This window comes from Purpureocillium takamizusanense, chromosome 9, assembly GCF_022605165.1.
Source record: "Purpureocillium takamizusanense chromosome 9, complete sequence".
NCBI lineage: Eukaryota > Fungi > Ascomycota > Sordariomycetes > Hypocreales > Ophiocordycipitaceae > Purpureocillium > Purpureocillium takamizusanense.
Window position 1 is genome coordinate 1,129,143 of NC_063076.1, and position 24,427 is coordinate 1,153,569.

The following is a 24,427-nucleotide window of genomic DNA, read 5'->3' on the forward strand; positions in this document are numbered from 1 at the left end:
TGTGACTTCCAGTTGTGAGCTTCGGTTCTGGTGCCCGACGCCGTCTACAGGTCACGCAGTGCGTGAGCGATAAGGGGGGATCCGGTCAACCTGTGACCACTAACAGGCACCGGCGGTGATTGTTGCATCGTCTGCATCGGTGCTGCACCGCTCTAGCCGCAATGACGACACCTGTGACCTCGAGCGCCTCGCAGCGCCATGGATCCTTTCCAACCAAGCATTGTCATCGAGGATAGTCTCTAACGGACCGTAATTTTTAACTACTTTGTTTTTTCGTCACAAGTGGTTGGAGAGAATCTGCGCCCGTCCCAGCGACGTTACACATCTACATGTGCGCGTCTGCGTGGGTTCGCGTGGTGTGCCATGTCTAAGACCACAAAAAGAGAGCCGCTTCAGGGTAGGCCACTGTGGCTTGCCAGAAACGCGTCTCACTTTCGCTCACTCACTCACTGACCGACCACGCACATACTAAGTTAGCGGAGCATCTTCAACCTCACATCAACTACACGTCCGTTTTCTCAACGGCTAGCATCCTGAGCCCAGCGCTGACAACGATGCCTCCCTCGACTTGACTCTAGTACCGGCCAACAGCCATTGCCGTTGTGAAATGACCATACCTACAGCTTGCTTTCCGGCTGATATACCAACAACAGCCGGCATGAACGTCTGCGCTCCTTGGAGCCGCCCTGGTCTCATCGTATCCGTCACCACCTCATCACGACCACCTTTCGCCGACTCTGCGTCGCGGTCGCCTCTACCGCCTCCGCCCTCATGATTCAGGGAATATTCTACGCGCGCTTTTTCCCGCAGGAGGGTTCGTCTCATCCATTCACACATACCCTCCTAAAATGCTCGAAAAGAAATGGCTTAAATTAACACACTCCTCCTCGTCCTCCGCCAGGCCCCAAGATCGTCGCCCAGTCGCCCCCAGGATGCATCACGCCCTCGGACGCCTCCGCGCGCCCGCCCCTCATCGACTTCGACGTCCTGCAAGAGTACATCATCCCCCGCCAGGCCTTTTGCAACCGCTTCGTCACCGTCAACACCCCCGACGGCAAGTACACCATCCTCGGGCAGCCCGTCGTCATCCCCCACGCAAAGTACCAGCGCAACGAGTTCATCTTCAACTTTGGCCTCCTCATCGAGGCCGACGCCGACCACACCCCCTTTGAGCACGTCGTGCGCTGCCTCGCCGTCACCTTCTCCGAGATGGAGAAGCAGAACGAGTACCTCAGCCGCGGCGAGGGCAAGGCGCTGCACCACCGTCGCCCCAACAACGACGATGACGAGGCGAGGCGACCTATTGAGAGCCTGCTCGAGATTGTCAAGGAGGACCTCAACAACTATGGCGAGTGCATGATTCCGGTCGGTAAGTGTTTCTCCTCTATGCCCATCGCAAATGCGAAGCCTTGCTCCCTTTGTCTTGTCGCGGCATGGCTGACCCCAGGGGTCTGTCTTTAGACGAGGCCAACACCATCAACATGAAGCTCTTCCCCCACCATCCCAACCCCCCCGTCGTGCAAGGCTGGCACGTCCCCGTCGCCAAGACCAAGTTCTCCGACATCGTCGACCCGACCTGGGACCTGACGCTGCAAAAGGTCGTCACCAAGATCGACGGCGTGTCCGACGTGCGGCGCATCGCCCACGACGCCGGCGTCTCCCTCGACCTCGCCAAGACGGCGCTCCGCCACCTCCTCTTCTACGACACCATCCTCCTCCTCGACATGTTCTTCTTCGCCTCGTGCTACGCGCCCCGCCCCGGCATCCACGACTTCATCCACAACGTCGACGGCATGGTCGACGAGTGCGCCGGCTACGTCTCGCACGGCCGCGTCCGCGTCGCAAACTACCACCTCATCAAGCTCATGACCACCTTCTCCCCGGGCAAGAGCATCCGCGAGTGGATCCACGCCCATCACGAGAACGGCTTCGACGTCCTGTCGTACGTCGACGTCCGCCGCTTCGTCCAGTTTGGCGTCATAAAGGGCTGTCTCTACCGCGTCCACAAGTACGTCATGTCGAAGCAGTACCTCGCCGCGCTCGTCACCGGCCACAGCAGGCCCGTGCCAGGAGGCGACTCCCTGCAAAAGTACACGGATGGGAACCATCACTTTGACCAGATCATGACGGAGCGGAACCTGACCGACGGGGAGGTCATGGACAAGCTCAAGGTGCTGCCCGTGCCCAAGGGCGATCTCACCGTATTCTACAGATGACGATATCACGTCCCTCGAATGCGAGGATGGTTGGGGTTTGTCATTGACGACGCAGAGTCAACACTTTGCAAAAAATGGTAACGTTCCCATGGATGGCGTCGATGTTGACTGAGATGTCATGCGGTTCGGTCTGAGCGACCTAATATAGAGTAATATATGATGTAGGTGGCCGCCTTTACATGCTCTATGGTATCATACAGCGTGACTAGTATACAGATTAGTACAGTAGAGTGTTTTCGCGTCACCTATTGCCTCGATCAGATCGCGACGAGTCTTTCCTCTCCCTCGCGCGTTCCCGCACCTCGTGCTTAGTCGGCAGCTCAATGTCTGGATTGTTGGCCACCTTGAGCGTCTGCTGCGCCCGCAGCGCCCTTTTCATCTGCTCTGGCGACAGCTCCACGCCATCTTCAGCGGCCTCTTTCCTGAGCTGCTCCTTCATCCGGCGCACCACGCCAGTGAACGGCTGGCCGGGATAAATCTCGCCGCTCGCCTCCCATTCCTCATCCGAAACCAGCTCCACGATGCGCACGTTGTGCTTGCCCTTTCGCAGGATCAGGATGCGGTCGTCGATGAGGAACTTGCCCGTCTCCTCGGGGAACCACATCTTCATGGGCGTCCACGCGAGGTTCCCCGGGACCAGGCCGCGCGCCTGACCCGGCTGGCCGGCCACGTAGGCGCCTTGCTGCGCGACCAGGCGCTGGCCGTCTGCGCTGCTGCTCGCCAGGCCCGTCGCGAAGAGCAGCTTCGCGGGCGAGAGCTTCATGATGGAGCGGGGCAGCTGGATGTCGCTCCGAGGCGCGTTGTTGGGCGTCACGATGCCGCTGTCTGGGGACGGCTCGTTGATGATGTGCGGCAGCTCTCCGCCGAAGCGAAACTTGTGCTGCTGGGCCTCCTGCAGCGCCTTCTGCGACCCGTGGACGAGGGACAGGACCTCAAAGGCGAGCGTGTGCTGGGCGACGCGCTGCGCCGGGTCCTCGCGGTGCTGCTCCATGGTCTCCTGGATCTTGCTCATTGGCATAAAAGTGAAGAGCCTGAGCAGCTTCTCGACTTCATCGTCGGACCTCCGCATGAAGTAGCCATACAGCTCGAAAGCAGACGTCTTGAACTCGTCGAGCCAGATGGCGTTGCCGGCGGTCTTGCCAAACTTGACACCCGAGGCATCGGTCAGCAAGGGCACGGTGAACCCCATGGGTTCGTGCTGCCACTCGGTAGACATCTTGGCGTAGGGCGCCTCCTCCGTTTCGCGAATCGTCTTGAGGGCGTCGATGCCGGCGACAATGTTTCCAAACTGGTCGGACCCGCCGATCTGCATCTGGATGCCCAGCTTATTGTACATGTGCCAAAAGTCCCAGCCCTGGAAGAGGGGGTACATGAACTCGCTGAGGGACATGCCGTCGCCCTCGGTCATTTTCCTCTTTACACTGCAGACACTGTCAGTTCATGCTTGGCCATGGAAGACGGACGAGGGAAGCTTACGTGTCGCGGGTCAGCATCGGCCCAATGCGAGTGTGCCGCGCCAGCCGCTTGGTGAAGTCGTATACCGACAGTCCCTGGAGCCACATGTTGTTGTTGAGAAGGTGGCGCTTCGCGGCCCAGTCCGCTTCGTAGCCGTACTTGTCCCGCAGCGAGACAACATTGCGCCACAGCCGCGACAGCTGAAAGTGAAGCTTGGTGACGTTCTTGGAGATGTCCGAGTTGGACATGTGCTCTCGGCTCGTCAAGCGGTCGGTGGGGTCGCCAATGCGCGCCGTTGCGCCGCCGAGGAGCGTGACGGCAGGGTATCCGTGGAACCACATCCAGAAGAGCGGCATAAAGGGCAGCAGGTGACCGATGTGCATCGAGTCTGCGGTCGGGTCGACGCCGACGTACGCGCCTATCCGCTTGACCCGCATGATCTCCTTGATCTTATCCGTGTTGCTGCTAGACGTTAGCAAGAGTACGAGACTCGACATACGAAAGACACCGGACGCACCCCGCGACATCCTTGATGTAGCCTCGCTCGTCGAGGACATCCCACACGTGGCGCTGTTCTCCGTCTTGTATCCTTTGCGCCCGCTCTTCCCAACGTCGCTCGCCCTCGCCAACCTTCCTCAGGTAGGACGTGGCGATGCCTCGAGCTTGACAGGCGTCGGCGCGCGCCAATGTCAGGTTTTTCGGGCCGCATCGTGCACCTGCTCGCGCTTGGGCCCGGGACAAGCTCGCGAACGTGACTCGAGGCGCCATCGCGACGGCGTGCGGGCAGCGCCCTCAAGACTCACCCGCTGTCAGGTGATGTCGGGTCGCTGCGTTCTTCTTTTCTAGTCAATGTGCCGGTCCCCGGTCCTCAAAATTGCGTTGTCGGGGCGGCGTGATTCAAAAAAAAAAAATTCGGACGGATCGATGCGATCCAACTCCGTTTGTGGCAGACTTTCCTTGCTGCAGCTCTCCAGACTGAAGCTCCAAAAATATTCACATGCGACCAGCATCAGCCTCCATCTTCAATTGCCAGCCAATGAGCGACGCGCGCAGTGGCGGCGGGCGGAAGCACGTTGTTGCGCGCCGGGCCATTCGGCTGTATGACGGGCGTCGGAAGGGCAGCAGCCAATCAGCGAGCTCTCAATTCGAGATCCTCGGCAATGTCACCAAATCCATGGACTGCATGATCCGTCCATCAACCACACCCGACTTCAACCCACGGCCTGGACACCAAGCTGCTGTTGCTGCTCTGCGCGCCGGCCCGACGACGACGCACGCTTTCCACTCCCCTCTCCGGCAGCCCGTCCGATACCGAATTCGCAAGGCAACATAATGGCGTCAATTGTGCGCCCCTCGCTGCTGCTGCGGCAGACGGCCCTGGCCTCGCGATGCGCCGCCCGCAATGCCTTTGCCAAGCAGCCCGCCATGAGAGCCGCTGCCCTACACACGTCCAACAGGCGGTCCGCCATCCTGCCGCCGGGACCCCGTGAGTCTCACCGAACCCTCTCGAAACCCAATCGCCCACCCATCAGTCAGCCGCATTGGCCGTGGTGGTGGCGTTGGTGGTGCGTAAGGTTATGCATGTGAGAGTTATGCTAACATGTGCCTGTCTGCAGAGAGAATCGAGGGCGGAGGTACGACTCTACCTGTCAAAGAGCTGTTGCACGCACGCTTCAATTGTCGAATGTGACATTGAAGTCACGCGCCTCTTGCTGCGATATAAATGTACGCATGCATGCTAACCTGCCGCAGTCAACGACCCTGCCCCCGTCCCCGAACCCAACTCGGCCCACGGCTCCTACCACTGGACATTTGAGCGCCTCCTCGCCGCCGGTCTCGTCCCCCTGACCGTCGCCCCCTTCGCCGCCGGCTCCCTCAACCCCACTATGGACGCCATCCTCTGCGGCACCGTGCTGCTGCACTCGCACCTCGGCTTCCAGCAGGTCCTCATCGACTACATCCCCAAGAAGAGATACCCCGGTCTTCGCAAGGCTTTCTGGTGGCTGCTCAACGCCGCCACCGTCACCGTCGGCGTCGGCCTGTACGAGTTTGAGACCAACGACGTGGGCGTCACGGAGGCCATCCGACGGGTTTGGACTGCATAGGCGGCGAGAGCGGGAATTATTGGTGTGCATGGCTGGGAAAACGACTGGGATTGGATGTATGCGCGCGGCTCACTGTCGCAGGGCGCCTGTATAGAAGTGTCTCGTTAAACAGGACAATGTATTCCGTTTGTTCGAACTGCAGGGTGCGCGTCAGCCAAGTCGAGGAGTGGTCGAGGCGGCTGGCTCAACGGCCGCATGATGCCTGCCCCGGCTCTGTCTACATAATCGGGATCGTACAGCACACCCTGAGACTGGATGCTTTCCGGTTGCTATGCAAGAGTCTACGGAGAGCCAATATTAACGCTTCATTTGCTAAAGGCACGACTCCGACGTCATGTTGCAATCTCTGTGAGAGGTATGCCGTTACGCCGAGTCCGTCCAAGGTCTTGTGCGCCGCAGGCTCTATCACGCCCCCCTCAAGCGATGCGAGATTTGACAGGCAGCCTGGGCTCGTCAATTGCCAACGCCACCAAGGCATGGCCACATGTGAAAGGCCATGCGGATGGAACACTCAAAGTCGACGAACTGGCTCGGTGGATATTAATGGACGTCACAGCGATTTGTTACAAGCAAGCACATTTTGTTTCCTTCTGCCTGGTATACTGTCTCAGATAGCTCCCCAAAGAAAGCTTGAGCACCTGGAGTCTATAAAGTGCTATTGTACTCAATGCAGCGGCATAAGCCTCGGCCTGAGCCGCGACTGGGCTTAGCTTCAAGAAAGTTGCTGCCCCCGTCACACACTTACGCGAGACGCGAAAGCGATGCTCAGAGCAAAGACGTCATTGTCGGAGCACGTCTCGCAAAAGAAGAAATACATACATAGGTCCAGTGAACTTGTCGGTGGTGTCGACTCCCCCCTTCATTGCCTGACGGTGGTGACTGTTGCTTCATGAGGGAGAATCCCCTCCCATTTCCCCCGCTCCGTGGTTTTCCCCCGTATTCGCCAACTCCAACACGTTTCTCCAACCGACACACTACTTCTTCCAGCAGTTGACATCCCGCGAGCACTGGACAGGACCATGTTCTGATCCCCGTTGGCCACTTCTGGCGCTATCGGCGGTGCAGATATCTTTCACCCTGCACTCACTCTACCCACAAGTCACAATCCGTGCGTGTTTTGTAAAATCGCATCGCCAGGGTCCCGAGGGGGACGGGGGTCCGACAGTCAGTTACACAAGACTCGGCCTCAGTGTCACAGTTATTCACAGAATCAGTCATCAGGGCACTATTCATTCGTTGCTAGCGTCACAGACGCAGGTATACCAAGGTAGCTCACACGCCTCGCCAAGATTCACATTTTCCCAACGACGACTGCCCATTGTGGCCATCGAGGACGCAGTGTTGAACGGCATCCTCTCCCGAAACAAACCGCCTCGCCCGCCCGCCCGCCTCATCAGATGGTCAGGCTGGTAATCTCAGACCCGCCGATGCGGTCCATCTCGGGCGTCGGGGGCGGCAGGTTCTCCGTCTTGGTGCACACCCAGCAGCTGGCGTACATGTTGACGCGGTCGATGCAGGCGCCGTCGACGCGCGCGCCGTGCCGCCTGGCCGTGAAGCCGTGGCCCTCAAAGACCTTGAGGTACCAGGGCTGCAGGGCCGAGGAGCGCAGCATGACGCGGCCGCCCATGGCCAGCGCGCGGTTGAGCTTGGTGACCTGCTGCACGGTGGCCGGCGACCCCGTGTCGAACCAGTCCATGCTGTCCATGACGACGGCGACGGTGAGCGTCCCCGGGGTGATGCGGGCAATCACCTCCTCAAGCTCGTCGGTATGAATGCGCAGCCCATCGAGGGCATGAGGCCGCGACAGCTTGGCGTGCGTCTCGGGGCGCAGGTACTCGGGGTGACACCTGCGCGAGAAGTGGCCCGCCAGGCAGACGTAGTAGTACGGGTTGTCGGCGGCCAGGTGCGTCTCCTCGGCGACGGGGTCCAGCGTGTTGACCATGTAGTGCCAGATGGCGTGCGAGCGCGTCTTCTTCGCCTTGGGCCGGTCGCCCTTGACCAGGTCCGACTCGGCGTGGTCGGCCTCGATCATGGCGAGCTGGTTCTTGGGCACCCCCAGCGCGGCCCAGAGGAAGCTCTCCTGCGCCACGACGAGGTTGCAGACGAGCTTGGACAGCAGGGCGGGCCGGATCTTGCGACGCCAGATCTCGCGCTGCTCGTTGAGCGTCTTGGCCGACAGGAGCTGCTTCACGGCCGTCTGCAGGCCGAACAGGCGCGCCACCCACCGGAACCCCCTGATGGCGTGGCGCGAGCCGCCCGTGTCGTAGAGCCCGTACCCGCCGGCGTTCTGGAAGACGTGGACGTTGTCAAGCCAGAACTGGAACGCGCGGCTGGACAGGTGAGGGGAGAGCTTGGACAGCAGGATCTCGCGGAAGTCGGCGTGTTTGCCGTCGCCAAAGATCTTCCAAAAGTCCTCGTAGGGGAGCGCGGTGTAGGCCGCCGCCTTGAGCTCGAGGAGGTGGTTCTGCGTGGGGTTGAGGTCGACGGCGTGGACGCGGGCCGGGCTCTGGGCGAGGTAGGAGAGAATGTTGTCTCCGGCCGAGGTGATGGCAAGGACCTTGTCGTCGGGGCCGAGCTTCAGGAGCCGCTCATCGACACGCGCGTCTTCCCAGGTAAAAGCATAAATGTACTCGTTGTTGAACTGCGTGTGCTTCTTCAGCTGGTCGTCGTAGTAGATGCGCCAGTGGTGGTTCTGGTAGAAGAAGGACGGCAACGGCAGGTTCGCCGACAGATTCTGCGCCGCGGTGATGAAGGCCTTGGAGCGGATTTCAGGCGCCGATCTCTCAATGGCGCGGGTCAGGGCGTCTCCCTGGTTGACGGGATACAGGTAGGGGGACTCGGTCGCCAGCGCGTCGATGCGCTCGATGATTTCGTGAGGCAGGCTAGACGGGGAAAAGGGCTTCTTGTGGCAGCCGACCCAAACATAAAAGGGGATGTAGCCCAGCGTGCGATTCCGGCCATTCATGTTGAGGACGGTGCCAAACTTGTACTCGAGATAGTCGCGGCGACCTGGCTCGAGGCCGACCCGGTCAAAGTCGAACCAGGCGCGCCAGAACACGCGGGACAGGGTATTGACGTGACGCCCAACGAGGCCGCCCGTGTAGTTGCGGAAGGAAAAGTCAATCTTGTTTTGAACGTAAAAGTCCACGACACCCATGATGCCGTGCGGCGACAGCAGCGACGTGGTTGAGTCAATGACAGAATAGTAGTCGGGCTTCCACCACCGCAGTCAGCTAAACGAAACATCATCTCTACGGGATCTCAATCGCGCAAAACTCACAATCATGGACAGGCTGTAGGACATGGTCACCAGGTCGGCACCGCCGTGCTCCGGACGCTGCTGCCTGAAGTAGCTGAGCATGGGAGAGCGCAGCGGGTTCTGCGCCGCCGGCATGCCGCTCTCGTAGTCCTCGAGGCGGAACTTGCGGGCGTCCTCGCAGACGACGATGACGTTGCTCCACCCGAGCCTCTGGAACCTCTTTCGAGCAATCTCGCAGAGGGAGGGGGAGAAGTCGACGAGGTAGACACTGGAGAAGAAGTCGGGGACGTTGACGAACTGGGCCATGGCCTCAATGTTCCAGCCCGTGCCGCCACCAATCTGATCGACCCGCGCGGGTCACTTCAGTCAGCGGACAGTCGTGAGAGCGTATGATTTATTTCCTTTCATTCACTCACGTCGACCCAAATCCGCCTGTTCTGGCTCTTGCCAGCGGCCTTCATCTCCTGGGCCTTGGACTCGAGCTGCGCGGCGACGAGGCCAAGCATATCCTCGCGTCCATGGAGTAGGACCTTGCGAGTGGCGTCGTAGGCGCCAGCTTGAGTCTTGTAGAAGCTCTCGAGGGCATCCTGCTGGTTTGCCTTGGAGTCTCCCTGGTGGGGCTTGATGAAGGAGGAGTAGAAGAAGAGGAAGAAGGACTTGAGGAGGCCGGGTGCGTCCTTGGCGCCCTTTGATGATGGCGAGGAGAGGCGGGAAATGCACAGGCCGCCTACGAGGGCGAGTGCGATTCCAGCGTAGAGGGGTCGGATTTCGATGCCAAAAGGCACAATGTTACCACCCTGGGGAGCGGCGTCAGTACAGCACGCGAGCGGAGCGTCGGCTCCATTGGGGGCGGCGACCGGCGTACATGAGAAGCCATGGTATTCTCGCATTGTATGGCGAGAATGGCGAGAGGGCGGGGGAATTGCTCAGCTCTGAGCCGTGTTGAAGGTGGCCTCGAGCTGCGATGCGGTTGAACTACGTAGAGCAAGAGAGTGAAGGAGGAGGGGAAGACGACAGAACGAGGGGCAAGGGAAATACGGTCCTACGTATATACCGGACGAGGGGGCAACAATAAGGGTCATGCGCAGAATGACAGCTTTGAGCCGAGAGGCAGGCGGCTCCCCTTGACCCGCCGGGAGATGCTGCATGGATAGGCCACACGCATTCGTCGGCGGCGCTCGGGTAAGGTCCTCGAGGTTGGTCTGGGCAGCGTAGAGCAGCGGTACAGGAGATACCCAGGTAGTAGCAGTAGTGGTAACGTTGGGCACCCTACCATTCATGCGACGCGGACCCCTGCTTGATACATGCACGAAGTATGGCGCCCTGGATGATGGAGACTTGCACGGAAGACAGCACCGTACTGAACAGCACCGTACTGTACTTCATACTCCCCTTAGTGCTACTACTGTATCACCCATGTACATGGCACACAAGACATTCGCGAATGTCTGTGTGTGTGTGTGAGTGTGTCCATGTCCCGCGAACGACGACGGCGGCGGCGGCCCCACCGCCCCCGGGGATCGTCGACGCTGGCCGGGGCCGGCAGTGCACGGCGTGGGCCAATGGCTGGGCCACATGCTGGGGCAACGTGCTCCATGAGGGGCCTCGCGCTGGACGACGGGTTCAAAGTTCAAACCGCGTTGCTTTGCCACGGCGGCCAGCCATTGCTTGTGAACCATGAAGTCGTCGAACTCTGCTGCGCACAAGCAAGTGTGGGTGGGTGGACCGCAGGGCAGCGCGATTCGGCCTCGTAGGGCGGTTCAGGATCTAGGCAAAAGGCTTTCGGAGTCGGACAGGGGACGACGGCTGTGAGGATCTCGGCTTGACCCCTATGTTGCTGTTCGCAGTCGAGGACGATGGTGTTGTTGCGCAACGGCTGCCGTGAGCATTGGTGCTGACGCACAAAGAACACGGGCGGCAGCCCTGCGCTCTGCGGCATCAGAGGCCCCAAGTGTCAAGAAAGGGCAGATCTGTACAAGAAGATGCGCGTGGGGTGACTGGATCCAGGTGGTGGTTGCTCCCCCCCCCCCCTTCCAAAGTACTAATGTATGTAGCGCAAGCCTCACAGGCTGGCACCCACGAAACCCCCCCAGAATCAGATCTCAGGGGCACGGGCACGCGCCTCCAGCCACCGAACCAATAGGACGGGGCCGGGCCACCACATGGAGCAATTGGCACCGCCGCACTGGTGTCGGACTGTCGGTATACTTGCACTTGCTGGAGGTACTGTCTGTACAGTTTACGTGTGAGGCGTTACGTTTGGACGGTACACCATGCACACAGTATAGCACCGACATCATCCGCGAGCGGCCGAGCAAAGCCATGTCTTTCTTGTTGAGATCAGAGTCTCAACAGCGTGAAAAGGCGGCAGCCGCCCACCCGTAAAACCACGCACCTTGCGTTCAGACATCCCAAGTCCAGCCGAGGCCAGCCAATGCCGCTCGCAAAAGCTCGTGACGCGCGCCCAGAGCGTGGCACGACATGTGTCTGTATGCAGCCGATTCAAGAAGTAGACGGCATGGAGACTGTGGGCTTCGTCTACGGCTGGGTTTGATGTAGCATTCGTTAGCTGCGTGCATGACCCGACGCAGTCTCAATCCGAGCTACTGCCAAGTGTTGTTGCCCGTTCGTTACCACATCGTGGAAACGAGCGACCCTCGTTCAGCACTCTGTGTCTCTGGCCTCGGCGTGTCGAACCCGTCTCAATGCTCCGCTCGCTCACGAATGTCATGACAGACAAACAGAGGTAGTCTTCAAGGCGGCTCAGCGGTTCGACTGTGGAAATGCGATCAAGCCTCCGCGCGCCATGTGCCCAGATATGGCTTCTCCATGTTGTAACATCGACGTCTTCATGGCCGGTCGGAATGAGCCAACTCCCATACGCGATCGAAAACGAACAGGCCCAGCCGCTGCAAGTGTGCAGTGGCACCCCAAGTGGCCCAACCACGTCATCTCGTACGCCCAGGGCGGGGAGTGTCGGATCACTAGTTTTTCCGTCTCCGGCCTTCGACGTTTCGGCGCGACGTCCGCCGTCACAGCGACGCATCGACTCACCACACGCGCCAATCACAAGCCGCGCTGCGACATGCCAGCGACCCCCGACAACGCCATCCGCGGCAGGACATTTGACTTCACGGTCGCCGCACGACAGATCCATCTCCGCGTCGCGTCCCATCGAGGCCCCTCTCTCATGGTAGTATAAGGGCCCCCTTCATCCTGCGCCACCATGGCACCCTCGAGCCAGTCAGGCCCCGGCAAGAAGAATGCCGCCATGTCCAAGCAGAGCCGCAACTCGACGCCGGCGCCGGCCAGTCTGCCGCCGACCGAGTTCTACGATCCAGACTACCTCAACACCAGGGTGATCCTCTTCTCGAACCTTACGTACGATGACCTCGTCGACCAGGGCGCTTCCAATGCCACGATTCCCAACTCAAAGAGCATCGATGTCATGCTCGACAAGCTCAAGAGCCTCACCAGTATCATGGAGAAGCGCTCGACATTCTACGATCGGGGCATGCGTCATCTCGCCGATGAGCGTAAGAAGCGCCCCGATGACGACTACATGCGCGTCGATGGCGAGCAAGAAGGCAAGAAGCACAAGCACAAGAGAAAGAAGGGCTCCGAGTCGCAGGCACTAGGAGACGGTGGAGGTGAGTTGCTCTGCCCCGGCACCCCGTCCCCCCGTCACTGTGGCGTGCACTTGCCTGTTCAGTGACTCGCTTTTGCTTGCACCGGAGCCAATTCGGGCGCCGCCAAACGAACAAAGAGCGTAGCGGCCAGCTAACTCTTCTTTCCCCCCGCCAGAACAATCATCACCGCTCCGAGACTCAAAACGAAAACATTCCCGCGACGGCTCTGCCAGCTCCTCCTTGTCGCCCATCGCAGCAGGCTCACCTTCTGCTATGGACGTTGACAAGAAGCCAAAAGAAGACAACAAAGAGGAAGAAGACGAGTCGAGCTCCGAGGACGAGGGCGCTCCGCCGAGACGCGAGATGCCGCAGTCGCAAACGTTCGGCGAGGACCCGTCGACATTCCCGGATCCTACGGTTTATGAGATCAAGGAGATCCAGCCGGGCATGTCCGACGAGGAGAAGAAGGAGATATATTCGGTTGCCGTCTATCCGCGAAGCAACCTCGCCGACATGATTGCCGGTGACCCGCCAGACAAGGACTTCAGCAACGCCAAGCCCAGCAGCCAAATCAACTTTACCACCTTTTCGACGTACATAGATCCCTACTTTCGGCCATATACAGAGGAGGATCTCGCATTCCTGCGAGAACGCGGCGACCGCGTGTCACCGTTTGTCATGCCGAAACGCGGCAAGCGATCCTACACGGAGATCTGGGCCGAGGAGGACGGGGCCATGGCGGTCGACTCGCCGCAGCAAGGCCGCGAGAAGCTGCCACCGAACCAGCCCCGGGGCACCATCGACAACATGACGGACAGCATTGGGGAGACGGACGGGCTCTCAATCAGCCCGCTGGCATCGCGCCTGCTGCAAATGCTTCGACCCGAGAACCGCCAGTCGCCTGACGACAAGCCCGCCACGAATGGCGTCGTGAACGGAGACGTCAGCATGAACGGAGACATTAACGATGAGTCGCAAGTAAACGGCACCAGCGACGACAAGACCAACCCGCTGCCCCCCGCCACGTACATGCCGGAATCGTCTACAGAGGCCTGGAAGAAGGCGACCCATCCCAAGCTCGACTACGCGCAGGTGGACGAGCGTCTGAAGCAGGAGCTGAAGCACATTGGCTTTCTGCCGCAGGATGGTTTCGAGGGAGACTATGACGGCCACTTTGACGACGAGGTGGCAGGCAGACTGCGTTTCCTGCAAGAAAAGCTGCGGCAGCAGATGCTCATAAACGGCGCGCGCAAGGCGCGACTGACGGAGCTGGTACGCGAGAGGATGGCGCACCAGGAATACCAGACGATTCTAGAGGACCTGGACTCGCAGGTGCAGGCAGCGTACCTGAAGCGCACGCGGACAATGGGCAAGAGTAAGAAGACAAAGCGGCCCGGCGGTGCAGGCGGTGGCAGCCATGTGGTGGGCGGCGCGTCGGCCACGGCGAGACCAGGCATCGGCGATCTCACCAAGACGCTGATGGAGCGGAGGCGCCGGTGGATCGACACCATCGGGTCCGTCTTTGACGACGAGAGCCTCAGCAAGGTCCCGCGCGAGTCGGACCCCAACAGCTCCATCTTCAAGCCGGACGACATGCAGCAGTTGATGAAGCAGGAGAAGAAGCAGTGGGACGAGGAGGTGGAGGAGGAATAATAAGCCTACAGCTACCCTCTGTGCCAAGACTCGGCATCGAATAGGGCCTAGACCTGCAGCTTGTGCTGCACTACGAAGTACACGGACTAAGTTGTTTTTGGGGGGGGGTTGGAGAAAGGCGGCGTTTGGGGCGTTTATTTGCCTCTCGGCACTAGTCACCCCGCGAGGGGGGAAACGTCATGGGGGGAAGGGCTGCTACTAAAGACTACTAGGTTAAGATGCAGCTCTGCCTCGTCGGTCGTCGAGGGGGAGCGGGATGCGGGCCGTACGGCGTTTGGTGGGACAAGGGTGGCTGCTTCTTTGCCGGGGGTGGGAGGTGGTTTCGGGATTGGAGATGCGGCATGCCACGAGCAGCGGCTGTCGAGCGTGTGACTTGACTTTGTTGCATTACAATCGTTAGGCAGATACCTATATGATCCTAGCGAAGCGCCTCGTTTTGTACGTACATACGTAAAGCACCATGCATGCCGTGAGAGTATGTATGTCAAGAGTGGTCCTGAGGTATGCAGGGTTCGTGGATAAAGCGTCAGTGATGGGCCTTTGCTTGCTCGTGATTGCCCGTTACATGATGGTATTTGCGAGCGCTGTGCGACGTCGCATCTCCCTGGGCGCCCCGAATCGATCGATGGACACCACAATGTCTCGTAGCGTTCGTTCCCTGGGTTTTCTTCTACCACGTACTAAGGCTACCTACTGTTGGGGCCCCCACACACCAACACCAACACAGCAGCACCCCCGGCCCTGGCCACGCACGCACCTTCACCCACCACCTGCTGCAGCCGCCCGCGTTCCTCGAAAAAGCGCCTTTCTTCAGTGTGTCGCGCGCGCGCCCGTCCTATTTTTTTTTCGCAGTGCCACTCCTGTCCCTGCACCCCGGACTCGGTCTTGGCAGCATGGAGATGGGGGCCCTTTTCCCCAATCAAGATGCCGTCCACTATGCCGGAGCGACCTCTGACCCTGGATTCAGGTCCTCCCCCATGGGGCTCGGCCAACGTCGTGGCATGGGAGCGGCAGCCCGTTGACGAGGGATCCAGGTAGAAAGAGGGACTGCAAGCCGACCGACCGTTGCTGTCGAATAGTTACGTAGCGGCTTTTCTGGGTGTGCCGTGAAACCCGTCGTCCCGTCTCGCCGACTGCCGATCCGGGGGCTGCGTCTGGCGCACGCTCACTCTAATGACCAAAGGGCCTCACAGCTCGATCAAGGTCCATCGCGCCGAGTCGAGAGCAGACGATGCACGTCGACCGCCCTCCCCTTCCCATTCCCAGCCGTGGCTTGCCGCGTCTCCATCACCAGCCAGCGAAGCGTCTCGACCCCGGCGGGAGGGGCATTGCCTTCGAGACAGGACGTCCGATGGCGGCCAATTACACGCCGCTAGGTCCGACACCGATAACGCTAACTTTACTAATAAACCACCCCGGCTTGCCTTATCGCGGCCCGTCGATGCCACCCTCACTCCTCTCCCGACAGTCAGTCAGGGTCGTCCAAGACGGGTACGTAGTTGGGTCGTGGCCAGGCGGCTGCCCCCCCTCTCTTCCCTCTGGTGGGAGAACCAAGAGCCTGGACATCGGGATCACAGGGGCCTGATCTGGGACAATGGCGCGTCCGGTCCTGAGAGGCGGGGACGAGACAGACGACGGACCGGGTCGGCTTCCTCCAGGGCCACGCCAGGCCAAGGCATGCTCGCTACTGGATCGGCTGGGGGCGCCCGTCATCGCCGAAAATGAAGCCCCAGCTCGGCCAAAAAGCGCCGGGCTTCGACAACGGCCTCTTTCCTGCCAGCATCGCCGGCACTGGCGGCAACTTGCCTCCGTTTTGCTTCACCGTTGCGCTCGGTCCTTCTTTGCCGCCGTTGTTGAATGCATTTCTCCCGCTCTCCCTTGATGCCTGAGGACCTCCGTGCCTGCGTGTGTGAGCCTCGTCTGTCAAACTAGTTGTAGCAGCACTCAACTCGTGGTGTGCTGCCGCCGCTGTTGGCACCCGACCCCCCCCCCCCCCCTTCCCCCCCTCTGGTCTCCCTTGGAGTGACGTACGAGTATACGCGCCATGTTGCTCGTGCCGAAAGAGGTTCGTCATCGCGCCCGCGTCCTGCTCCGGGACCGAGCTTCACATCCAGGCAAAGCTAGACAACATCGGGTCGAATATTGACGCGCGCGTGTAGCTCGACAAGCTCGTCATCGCACAGCTTGGGCTCCTCGCACAGAGACGGCTGGCGAGGGGCGTGCGCCTCAACCACTCCGAAGCGACGGTGAGCTCCTTCCCTCTCTCTTCTCAGACTCGCGCCTCGCACTTGCCACCATGTTGCCAGCCGCATAAGCGGCAAAGCGGGCAGGCGCCCTCCACTGGTGTTACCTTGCCCGGACGGGCAGAGAGAGTCGCACAGAGAACCCTTCACTCACACGTCAAGCTACCAAGGCTCTCATCGCCAACAACCTCCATGAGCTCATCCGCGATGGCAACCACTCCGTGGCCGACCTCATGGCCCTGGGCTCCACCATGCTCGGGCGACGCCACGTCCTGCCCGCCGTCTGCAGCACCCTGCGTGAGATCCAGGTCGAGGGCACGTTCCCCATGGGCACCTACCTCGTCACCGTCCACAACCCCATCGCCACCGATGACGGCGACCTGCGCCGTGCCCTCTACGGCAGCTTCCTGCCCATCCCGGACAACGAGGCCTTCCCGCTGCCGCCCGACTCCGAGTACGAGCTCCACCGCCAGCCCGGAGCCGTCGTCGCCGTCAAGGGCCGCGTTGTCATGAACGAGAACCGCCCGCGTGTCCGCCTGCGTGTCACCAGCAGAGGAGACCGCCCTATCCAGGTTGGGTCTCACTACCACTTCATTGAGGTGAACCCCCAGCTCGAGTTCGACCGCGCCAAGGCTTATGGCTACCGCCTCGATATCGCCGCCGGCACGTCTGTACGCTTCGAGCCTGGAGACACCAAGACGGTCACCCTCGTCGAGATTGGCGGTCGCAAGGTGATACGCGGTGGTAACAACCTCGCCTCTGGCCCCGTCGAGCGCCATCGCGTGGAGGACATCATCACAAGCCTCCAGGAGGCCGGCTTCGCCCACCGCCCCGACCCGTTTGTCGACCCGGTGCACATAAACATGTTTCAGATGGACCGCGCGGCCTACGCCACCATGTTCGGTCCCACGACTGGCGATCTCATCCGCCTTGGCAGCACAGACCTCTGGATCAAGGTCGAAAGGGATCTGACATCGTACGGCGACGAGTGCAAGTTTGGTGGTGGCAAGACCCTGCGCGAAGGCATGGGACAGGCCACGGGCCGTTCAGACGCAGATACGCTTGACATGGTGGTCACCAACGCCCTGATCGTCGACTGGACTGGCATATACAAGGCTGATATCGGCGTCAAAGACGGTATCATTGTCGGCATCGGAAAGGCAGGAAGCCCAGACGTCATGGAAGGCGTCACACCGAACATGATAGTCGGCAGTTGTACCGATGTCGTTGCTGGAGAGGGGAAGATCATCACGGCCGGAGGCATCGACACCCACGTGCACTTCATCTGCCCACAACAGGCACTCGAGTCACTCGCGTCTGGGATCACAACAATGCTCGGAGGTGGTACTGGTCCGAGGTCAGTCGGTCTCGTTCTCCTGATCGCATGACGGGGTTCCCTTCAGGTTTATTCATTTGCACTTACCTTGCTGACAATGTCTTGCCGACAGTGCTGGCTCCAACGCCACAACCTGCACACCTGGAAAGCACTATATGCGTGCCATGCTGCAAGCATCCGACACCCTCCCAGTCAACGTTGGCATTACCGGCAAGGGTTGCGACTCAGACCCTGCAGCCCTGCGCGAGCAGATTGTGGCCGGTGCCTGTGGTCTCAAAGTTCATGAGGATTGGGGAGCCACGCCCGCCGCCATCGACGCCTGTCTGACTGCTTGTGATGAACTCGACGTTCAGTGCTGTATCCACACCGACACGCTCAATGAGAGCGGTTTCGTCGAGTCCACTATCGCAGCCTTCAAGGGCCGTACAATTCACACCTATCACACCGAAGGCGCCGGTGGAGGCCACGCGCCCGACATCATCTCTGTGGTCGAACATGAAAACGTCTTACCAGCATCAACCAACCCCACGCGCCCGTTTACACGCAACACGCTCGATGAGCATCTTGACATGCTCATGGTGTGCCACCATCTATCGAAAAACATCCCCGAGGACGTGGCGTTTGCCGAGTCGCGTATTCGCGCCGAGACCATTGCGGCGGAGGATGTGCTGCAGGACATGGGTGCCATTAGCATGATGAGCTCCGATTCACAGGCTATGGGCCGCTGCGGCGAAGTCGTCTTGCGAAGCTGGAATACCGCTCATAAGAACAAGGTACAGCGCGGCAGCCTCGAGGAGGATGAAGGCACGGGGGCCGACAACTACCGCGTGCGGCGGTACGTGAGCAAATACACCATCAATCCGGCCATCGCGCAAGGCTTTAGCCACCTGATAGGAAGCATCGAGGTGGGCAAGCTCGCGGATCTTGTCGTCTGGGATCCTGCCTGGTTCGGAACGAAGCCAGCGTTTGTCCTCAAGGGCGGTTTTGTCGCGTGGGCGCAAATGGTACGCACCTCGTTTCGTTGGCTGTAAAAGCAAGTCAAGCATCATCTCGCTAACTGACAGCGCCAGGGCGATCCCAACGGCTCCATCCCCACCATCCAGCCCGTCATCGGCCGCCCCATGTACGCGCCCCTCGTGCCCTCGTCCAAGGTGCTCTTTGTCAGCGAGGCCTGCATCTCCTCTGGCACCGCCGCGTCATACCGCCTGCGCAGTCGCGTCGAGGCGGTCCGCAACTGCAGAGACATCAGCAAGCGGGACATGCGCCTAAACGATGCCATGCCTCGCATGCGCGTCGACCCGGAGAGCTACGTCGTCGAGGCCGACGGCGAGGTATGCACGTGCGCGCCCGCAGAAACCCTGCCGCTGTCTCAAGCGCAATACGTGTTCTAAAGAGCCCTGGCGATGAGGGCTGTCAGATGGATGACTTTTGTTGGGCGTTACTTGACAAGCTGGGCGGGATGTGTCTCCGAATCTTTACGTCTTGGAATGGTAATGAGGTCGAGGTGATTACGGTCGGTATTGAGAGGATGGGGGCGGGCTTCATCGGCGCTGAGGGGAATAGAGGGTCGCACCATGCATCTGTTACTGTACATATCACGGTTCCGTGCCGGGGTGCGTGCCGTGCCGTGCCCTGCGACCACCACGATTCCATCCACACTATGTATATGCACGTATGTAGCGTTTTGCCAAGCGATGATGAATTTCTGTTATACAATACGAAGCGCAGAGTATGCCACGTGCAATGGGTGCTATCTTTGTGCGTCGCGACTCTGGCAGAAGACGGACCGAGTCGCTATCGGGGAGTTTTGTACGAAGTACAAACAAGTGACGACACGTTCCGTGGCTCTACATGGTTTCTGGTAGTCCAAGTAGTAACTAACTCAGGCCTGCCTAGTAGTTTAATGTACCATCCCACGCAGTCAAATCGCTCACTCACTCAAACTCACACCACACGGCAAAGGCAAGAAAGAGAAGCCCGTCATTGTCTGGAAATCATCTGCTTTCATTACGGCATTGCAATTTCAAGAACCACTTGCGTAAATACAGCCAGCCCACCGTCCCAAGTCCAGAGCCAACACGAGCGGGGAAGGGGGGAAGAGGAGAAACCCCCCTTCCAATACAGAAAACGCTTCAACTTTCCACTCAACCACCCCATCTCCCCCTTGCGCATATCCCGCAAGCACAAGCAGGTCCGTCGAGGGCAGCGGAGCTCTGCCAGAGGAGTGGCAGGGAGTGGAGGGAAGAAGGCGCCCGCCTGACCTCTCTGCCCGCCGTCCTTCCACCGCTGACCAAGCCCAAGATATCAAAGAAACGAGGAGCCCCGTCGCGCAAACAAGACATTCCTAGCCGAAGGGTCCCTACGACACCCGCCCAGTTCCCAAAAACAAAGAGTGAGGAAGAGCGACAAGCTCAAGGGGAGGCCCTCGTTGTCGCGCAGCCACGTATATATCATACCCCTCCCGGCCCGTCATGGCGAGCACGCCGGCTGACCATGATGCTGACGCCAGGGCGCCTATAAGAACGAAGCCACGAAAAAGAAAACAGTCAGAGACGTCTAAGAGCTCTTAGTCTTCTTGCGTCCCGACTTCTTGGGCTCCTCCTTGTCGTCGACGGCCTTGGTGGACGTTCGCCGACGCTTCTTATCAGGGCTGGCGGGGGTGGCCTTGGGCTCCATGATGCTGGTGTCGGCGGCGGGAGTGGCCGTCTTGCGCTTGCGACCACCAGCAGCCTTCTTGGGCGTCTTGGCGTCATCGGCGCCCTGCTGCAGCTGCTCAGCAATGGCGTCGTGGTCGTTGTTGGGCGCCTCGGCGGGCGTGTCCTTGATCTCCGGCATGGGGATCTGGAAGTCCTCGGCATACTTGAGAGCCTCATCGTCGTTCATGTTCTTGGCCAGAGGGTTGCCCTGCTTGTACGAGTGCACACGGGCGTTGTAGAGACGCAGGTTATACTGATAAGCGGCATTCCAGCCCTGCAAAGAAGACGTTAGCAACCAACTGTAGGCGAAGCAATGGGAGGGAGTATCTATCTCACCTTCTTCTCTGTAGGGCTCATGTGGGCCCATCGTCGCTGACCCTCTTCCTGGACAGCACCCTTGGGAGCCTCGGCACCAAGGTCATTGGCGATGATGGAACGGGCGTGCTGCATGTACAGGAAGTAGGGGGTGAGAGGGCGCTTGGGGGCGTTGGGGTCGTGAGTACGCTTCTTGCGCTCCTTCTTCTCCTCCACGGGCTGGTGAAGCTCGGGGATGGGCATGATGAGCTGAGCCGCCGTGTTCTCAAAGGAGCTCAGGAGGTCAGCACCACCATCAGCAGTGGCCTCACCGAGGAGCAGGTTCGTCTGGCGAACATAGTCGGTGGTGAAAGACCTGATGAGCTCAATGATAGTGTTGAGACGGCCAACAGCCTGTGGAGCACCTGTTAGCCATATGAATGTATCATGACCGGAGACGCATGTATTGCGAGACAACATGGGTGAGGCCGAGGGCAGGTGAAAGAGGCGACGCGTCTAGGGCAGCATGCATAGCCGGTCGTCTGGGTGGACCAGAGGTGGCGACGGCTGCGCTCCAGTCGGGGCCGCAAGCTCGCTGAGCCGAGCTGGAGCTGGGAGCTCTAGCCGCGGAGCTTGAGCGGCACCCGACCCCTGCAAACGCGCTGAAGGCTGCCGGGCCCACTGGAGCTCTGGCGCGCGGGGCCAGCAGGCGCGGCGCGGGGTCCCAATTGTAAACAAAAGAGCCCCCCAGCTGCGGCCGCAGGCGCGTCTCGCCCAGCGCCGAGTGCATCATGGCACCCAAGGTGAAAAAGAAAAACGGGAAAGGCGTGAGGTAAAAATCATTTGTGTAGATGGGACGCTGAGGCGTGTGCGGGCTGAAAGAACGCGACAACGGCTGTGCAGCTGGTCACCCTGTCCAGCGCTGGTACCCGTGTTTGAGAGCGACTGAGACGACCGCATAGCATACATAGCATGCATGCATAGCAGGAGCGCTTCCCTCCAGCTCAAGTGAGCATGAGAGAGGGGCGCCGCCATAACAAGACGAGACCTGTTGCACAAGGTTCAAGCCGTCTCTGGCTCAGGCAGACGCACCAGGACCGCAGTGCAGTGCAGCCACGCGTGTCATCGACGACGGCAGCTCTCGCGACTCGGAGCAAGGCGAGCGCGCGCTCACTGCCATGCAAGCACCGTGCGTGCACATAGTCGAACAAGAATGAGAAAGAAAAGCAAGGCTACTCACCGAGTCGCGCACGCGAAGGAAGCTCTCCGGGTCGACGAGACGCGTCGGGACACCGGTGGCCATGCCGACGGGAACGGGTGGCACGGGCATCATGGCCGTGGCAGGAGGCGGGTGAACCATAGTGGGCGCGGGGACAACGGGGACTTTGGCCTTGTCGTCTGCCTTCTTGGAAGGGCGAGGCATGGTAACAAAGCTGGGGCGCTGTGTGGTGTTTCTGGCGCTGGCGTTGGCGCTCACTTTTTTTTTTGGGCGACGCGCTGTTTGTTGCTGTTGTGAGAAGCCGCTGTGCGGATGAGAAAGAAGGCTGTTTTGGCGGCGGTGATGTGCTGGACCCGGGCGGCTTGGAGAGCTTTGCGCGGGCGGTAATGAGTGCTGGAAGGGGGACAGACGGCGATGTGCAACTGAGAGGTTTGGTTGGGGGAGCAGGAGAGAGGAGAGTGCTGAAGAATCAAGGTTTTGGAAAAACTCGGGGGGCGGGGGGGCCTGCTTTTACCCTCGCGGCGGCGCTGCGCAATCAACGGCCTGGCAGGCCAGTCCGGGCAGGGTAGGCGCGAAAATTTGCCTCGCACCCCCTCTTTCTGGGCTCCCACTGACCTGAGGTCCCAGGCCCCGTAGCAAAACAGGGCCCCCTCCCAACCCGACCTATGCTGGTCGCCCGCCCGCCAGCCAGCCCCGCTCATTCTGGGCGGACACCTCTCCTCCCGTCAGAGCAGGCAGCCTCCTCAGTGGCCACAGCACGTACCAGCGCCGCCGCCTGCACCACCTGCACCACCTGCACCACCTGCACCTGGGCTGCACCACCACCACCACCCCCGAGCAAGTTCAGACGGGCGAGGGGGGGGTTCCAGCTCGGCCGTCAACAACAGGGACGGGAGGGAGGTCTGGTGTGTCCCCCCCCTCCCCCCCCATCGTCGGGCAACGCCCGCAGGCACCCGAGTCCTCCTCCTGGCATGGCAGCAGGGCTTCTCTGAGGCCCGTGACGGCCGCTCTCGCCGACCATTCCGTCATCCGCTGCCAAATGGGGTGCAGCGACCTAGCGGAGTCTTCTCTAACTCCAGCGCGTTCTCGGCCAGCAGCACCTCGTCGGGCATGCTTCCAACCCCCGCGGCTGCTTGGACCTTTCCATCCCGCCCTCTCGTTGCCTACTCCTGGCACACGCACACACTGTGGCCCTGAGGCTCGGGGCCATATTCAGCCCGATAACAGCTGAGAGGCACGACGACACCACAGCACCCGACATGGCAGCACAGCACAGGGGAGCTGCCTCCGGCCGGTCCGCCGCGCGTCTACCACCGGCCGACCGACCGACCTCCACTGGCTCCCAGCGTTCAGAGCTGTCCCCGCGACAACTGCCTTCCTGCTACAAGCTGTATCCAGGCAGGTGCCAGGTAAATGCACTCCGCTCCACGGCCACCGCCGTATCCGTTTGCGGCACACAAAGTACACTCGCCGTACTCTGGCATCACGTGCATACTGTCATTTTCTTCATTGCTGCTACTCAGGCGCGGGCTCGGCATCAGTTCAACCTCTTCCGTCACGTCGTTGCGGCGGCCGATGCGCGTGCGTCACGTTGGTGGATTGAGGGCGCTGCCCCCGCGACTTACACGGGGTGCCGTGGACTCGCTAGATCCGCCCGAGGACCTCGAGGGGACTCTCTGGTGATGCCCCCAGGACACCTTTCAGCGCGGTTAGTGAGAGTTTGAGCCGCTGCTGAGGCCGCACCCACCTCACCCAGCTGTCCAATTGCGGCCTGCCAGCGCCACCCAAAGGTCCAGGTCGTTCCAGCGCCTGCAGGTGGGTGTGTAGATTTCAGCACGGCCAGCGCCCGCACAGCATGTCTGTGCCCAGCGCTGAGAGCGCGGTAATGGGCACCGGGCGGTCCGGATGACCCAAGCCCAGGTGCCCAGTAAATTGAAGGGGTCTCTCCTCCCCCCCTCCCCCCAAATCTCCCTCGGAGGTAGGTCGGTTCAGTCCCATCTTCCAGCTCCCTCCTAAGCAGTCGTTTGGTGCTCCTCCCGCCCCTCAGCGACTCAATGGGACTACCTACTAACCGCCCATACCATACCTCACCACCCTTTGGAGAAGGGAGCCTGGAAGGCGAGGCGCTGGAAGCCGCCACTTCAGGGCCCTTCTATCGCGTCCGGAGTCGGGCTGCTGCCATTCTGTCCTCCACAGCACATTAGTAGCTACTAACCTGGCTAGCTGTGTCGACCTTTGATTTTCCAGGCCTGGTCCCCCTCCCTTCTGTGCGATGGCTTCGGCTGCCCGCGAGCGCTGGAGACAGCACCTCCGAGCTTGTCC

General features: G+C 60.5%; 8 protein-coding genes across 8 annotated transcripts; 4 read left to right on the top strand and 4 right to left on the bottom strand.

Annotated features, from left to right (window-relative positions):
• The first annotated feature begins 289 nt into the window (after window positions 1–289).
• On the top strand, window positions 290–2,557 carry NPR2 (Nitrogen permease regulator 2). The gene is made up of 4 exons (XM_047990839.1): window positions 290–397; window positions 474–814; window positions 902–1,369; window positions 1,462–2,557. Exons 2-4 carry the CDS (start codon window positions 772–774, stop codon window positions 2,214–2,216), a joined length of 1,266 nt encoding a protein of 421 aa, XP_047846848.1. The 5' UTR covers window positions 290–397; window positions 474–771; the 3' UTR covers window positions 2,217–2,557.
• MSY1 (Tyrosine--tRNA ligase) lies at window positions 2,311–4,638 on the bottom strand. Its single transcript, XM_047990840.1, has 3 exons — window positions 4,189–4,638; window positions 3,693–4,133; window positions 2,311–3,637 (listed from the first exon to the last, which is right to left on the bottom strand). Exons 1-3 carry the CDS (start codon window positions 4,437–4,439, stop codon window positions 2,458–2,460), a joined length of 1,872 nt encoding a protein of 623 aa, XP_047846849.1. The 5' UTR covers window positions 4,440–4,638; the 3' UTR covers window positions 2,311–2,457.
• Window positions 4,639–4,820: 182 nt separating this feature from the next.
• On the top strand, window positions 4,821–6,350 carry SDH4 (membrane anchor subunit of succinate dehydrogenase, Sdh4). The gene is made up of 3 exons (XM_047990841.1): window positions 4,821–5,157; window positions 5,288–5,305; window positions 5,424–6,350. Exons 1-3 carry the CDS (start codon window positions 5,004–5,006, stop codon window positions 5,774–5,776), a joined length of 525 nt encoding a protein of 174 aa, XP_047846850.1. The 5' UTR covers window positions 4,821–5,003; the 3' UTR covers window positions 5,777–6,350.
• Window positions 6,351–7,169: 819 nt separating this feature from the next.
• On the bottom strand, window positions 7,170–10,005 carry JDV02_009194 (uncharacterized protein; the record flags this gene model as incomplete). Its single annotated transcript, XM_047990842.1, has 4 exons — window positions 9,901–10,005; window positions 9,452–9,832; window positions 9,057–9,374; window positions 7,170–8,990 (listed from the first exon to the last, which is right to left on the bottom strand). Exons 1-4 carry the CDS (start codon window positions 9,910–9,912, stop codon window positions 7,170–7,172), a joined length of 2,532 nt encoding a protein of 843 aa, XP_047846851.1. The 5' UTR covers window positions 9,913–10,005.
• A 552-nt stretch (window positions 10,006–10,557) lies between these two features.
• Window positions 10,558–10,975, bottom strand: JDV02_009195 (uncharacterized protein). Its single transcript, XM_047990843.1, has one exon. The coding sequence runs from the start codon at window positions 10,972–10,974 to the stop codon at window positions 10,666–10,668; it is 309 nt and encodes a 102-aa protein (XP_047846852.1). The 5' UTR covers window position 10,975; the 3' UTR covers window positions 10,558–10,665.
• Window positions 10,976–12,094: 1,119 nt separating this feature from the next.
• On the top strand, window positions 12,095–14,751 carry NGG1 (Transcriptional regulator). Its single transcript, XM_047990844.1, has 2 exons — window positions 12,095–12,685; window positions 12,840–14,751. The coding sequence occupies exons 1-2, from the start codon at window positions 12,262–12,264 to the stop codon at window positions 14,315–14,317; spliced, it is 1,902 nt and encodes a 633-aa protein (XP_047846853.1). The 5' UTR covers window positions 12,095–12,261; the 3' UTR covers window positions 14,318–14,751.
• Window positions 14,752–16,312: 1,561 nt separating this feature from the next.
• URE1 (Urease) lies at window positions 16,313–19,612 on the top strand. Its single transcript, XM_047990845.1, has 5 exons — window positions 16,313–16,382; window positions 16,477–16,563; window positions 16,731–17,917; window positions 18,009–18,900; window positions 18,967–19,612. Exons 1-5 carry the CDS (start codon window positions 16,362–16,364, stop codon window positions 19,285–19,287), a joined length of 2,508 nt encoding a protein of 835 aa, XP_047846854.1. The 5' UTR covers window positions 16,313–16,361; the 3' UTR covers window positions 19,288–19,612.
• A 131-nt stretch (window positions 19,613–19,743) lies between these two features.
• On the bottom strand, window positions 19,744–22,547 carry HMO1 (high mobility group protein). The gene is made up of 3 exons (XM_047990846.1): window positions 22,127–22,547; window positions 20,929–21,300; window positions 19,744–20,866 (listed from the first exon to the last, which is right to left on the bottom strand). The coding sequence occupies exons 1-3, from the start codon at window positions 22,307–22,309 to the stop codon at window positions 20,453–20,455; spliced, it is 969 nt and encodes a 322-aa protein (XP_047846855.1). The 5' UTR covers window positions 22,310–22,547; the 3' UTR covers window positions 19,744–20,452.
• Between the last annotated feature and the right edge of the window lie 1,880 nt (window positions 22,548–24,427).

What these genes read in the sequence shown, in the direction of transcription:
- SDH4 (XM_047990841.1), top strand. Translation starts at nt 5,004, where the DNA reads ATGGCGTCAATTGTGCGCCCCTCGCTGCTGCTGCGGCAGACGGCCCTG.
- NPR2 (XM_047990839.1), top strand. Translation starts at nt 772, where the DNA reads ATGATTCAGGGAATATTCTACGCGCGCTTTTTCCCGCAGGAGG. An exon ending in GCGCTTTTTCCCGCAGGAGG is followed by an intron (nt 815 to 901) that starts GTTCGTCTCATC and finishes GTCCTCCGCCAG; the next exon opens with GCCCCAAGATCGTCGCCCAG. An exon ending in CGAGTGCATGATTCCGGTCG is followed by an intron (nt 1,370 to 1,461) that starts GTAAGTGTTTCT and finishes GTCTGTCTTTAG; the next exon opens with ACGAGGCCAACACCATCAAC.
- HMO1 (XM_047990846.1), bottom strand. Translation starts at nt 22,309, where the DNA reads ATGCCTCGCCCTTCCAAGAAGGCAGACGACAAGGCCAAAGTCCCCGTT. An exon ending in TCCTTCGCGTGCGCGACTCG is followed by an intron (nt 21,301 to 22,126) that starts GTGAGTAGCCTT and finishes GGTGCTCCACAG; the next exon opens with GCTGTTGGCCGTCTCAACAC. An exon ending in TGAGCCCTACAGAGAAGAAG is followed by an intron (nt 20,867 to 20,928) that starts GTGAGATAGATA and finishes TCTTCTTTGCAG; the next exon opens with GGCTGGAATGCCGCTTATCA.
- NGG1 (XM_047990844.1), top strand. Translation starts at nt 12,262, where the DNA reads ATGGCACCCTCGAGCCAGTCAGGCCCCGGCAAGAAGAATGCCGCCATG. An exon ending in GGCACTAGGAGACGGTGGAG is followed by an intron (nt 12,686 to 12,839) that starts GTGAGTTGCTCT and finishes TCCCCCCGCCAG; the next exon opens with AACAATCATCACCGCTCCGA.
- MSY1 (XM_047990840.1), bottom strand. Translation starts at nt 4,439, where the DNA reads ATGGCGCCTCGAGTCACGTTCGCGAGCTTGTCCCGGGCCCAAGCGCGA. An exon ending in TACATCAAGGATGTCGCGGG is followed by an intron (nt 4,134 to 4,188) that starts GTGCGTCCGGTG and finishes AACGTCTAGCAG; the next exon opens with CAACACGGATAAGATCAAGG. An exon ending in CCGATGCTGACCCGCGACAC is followed by an intron (nt 3,638 to 3,692) that starts GTAAGCTTCCCT and finishes CAGTGTCTGCAG; the next exon opens with TGTAAAGAGGAAAATGACCG.
- JDV02_009195 (XM_047990843.1), bottom strand. Translation starts at nt 10,974, where the DNA reads ATGCCGCAGAGCGCAGGGCTGCCGCCCGTGTTCTTTGTGCGTCAGCAC.
- URE1 (XM_047990845.1), top strand. Translation starts at nt 16,362, where the DNA reads ATGTTGCTCGTGCCGAAAGAG. An exon ending in TCAACCACTCCGAAGCGACG is followed by an intron (nt 16,564 to 16,730) that starts GTGAGCTCCTTC and finishes CAAGCTACCAAG; the next exon opens with GCTCTCATCGCCAACAACCT. An exon ending in GGAGGTGGTACTGGTCCGAG is followed by an intron (nt 17,918 to 18,008) that starts GTCAGTCGGTCT and finishes TCTTGCCGACAG; the next exon opens with TGCTGGCTCCAACGCCACAA.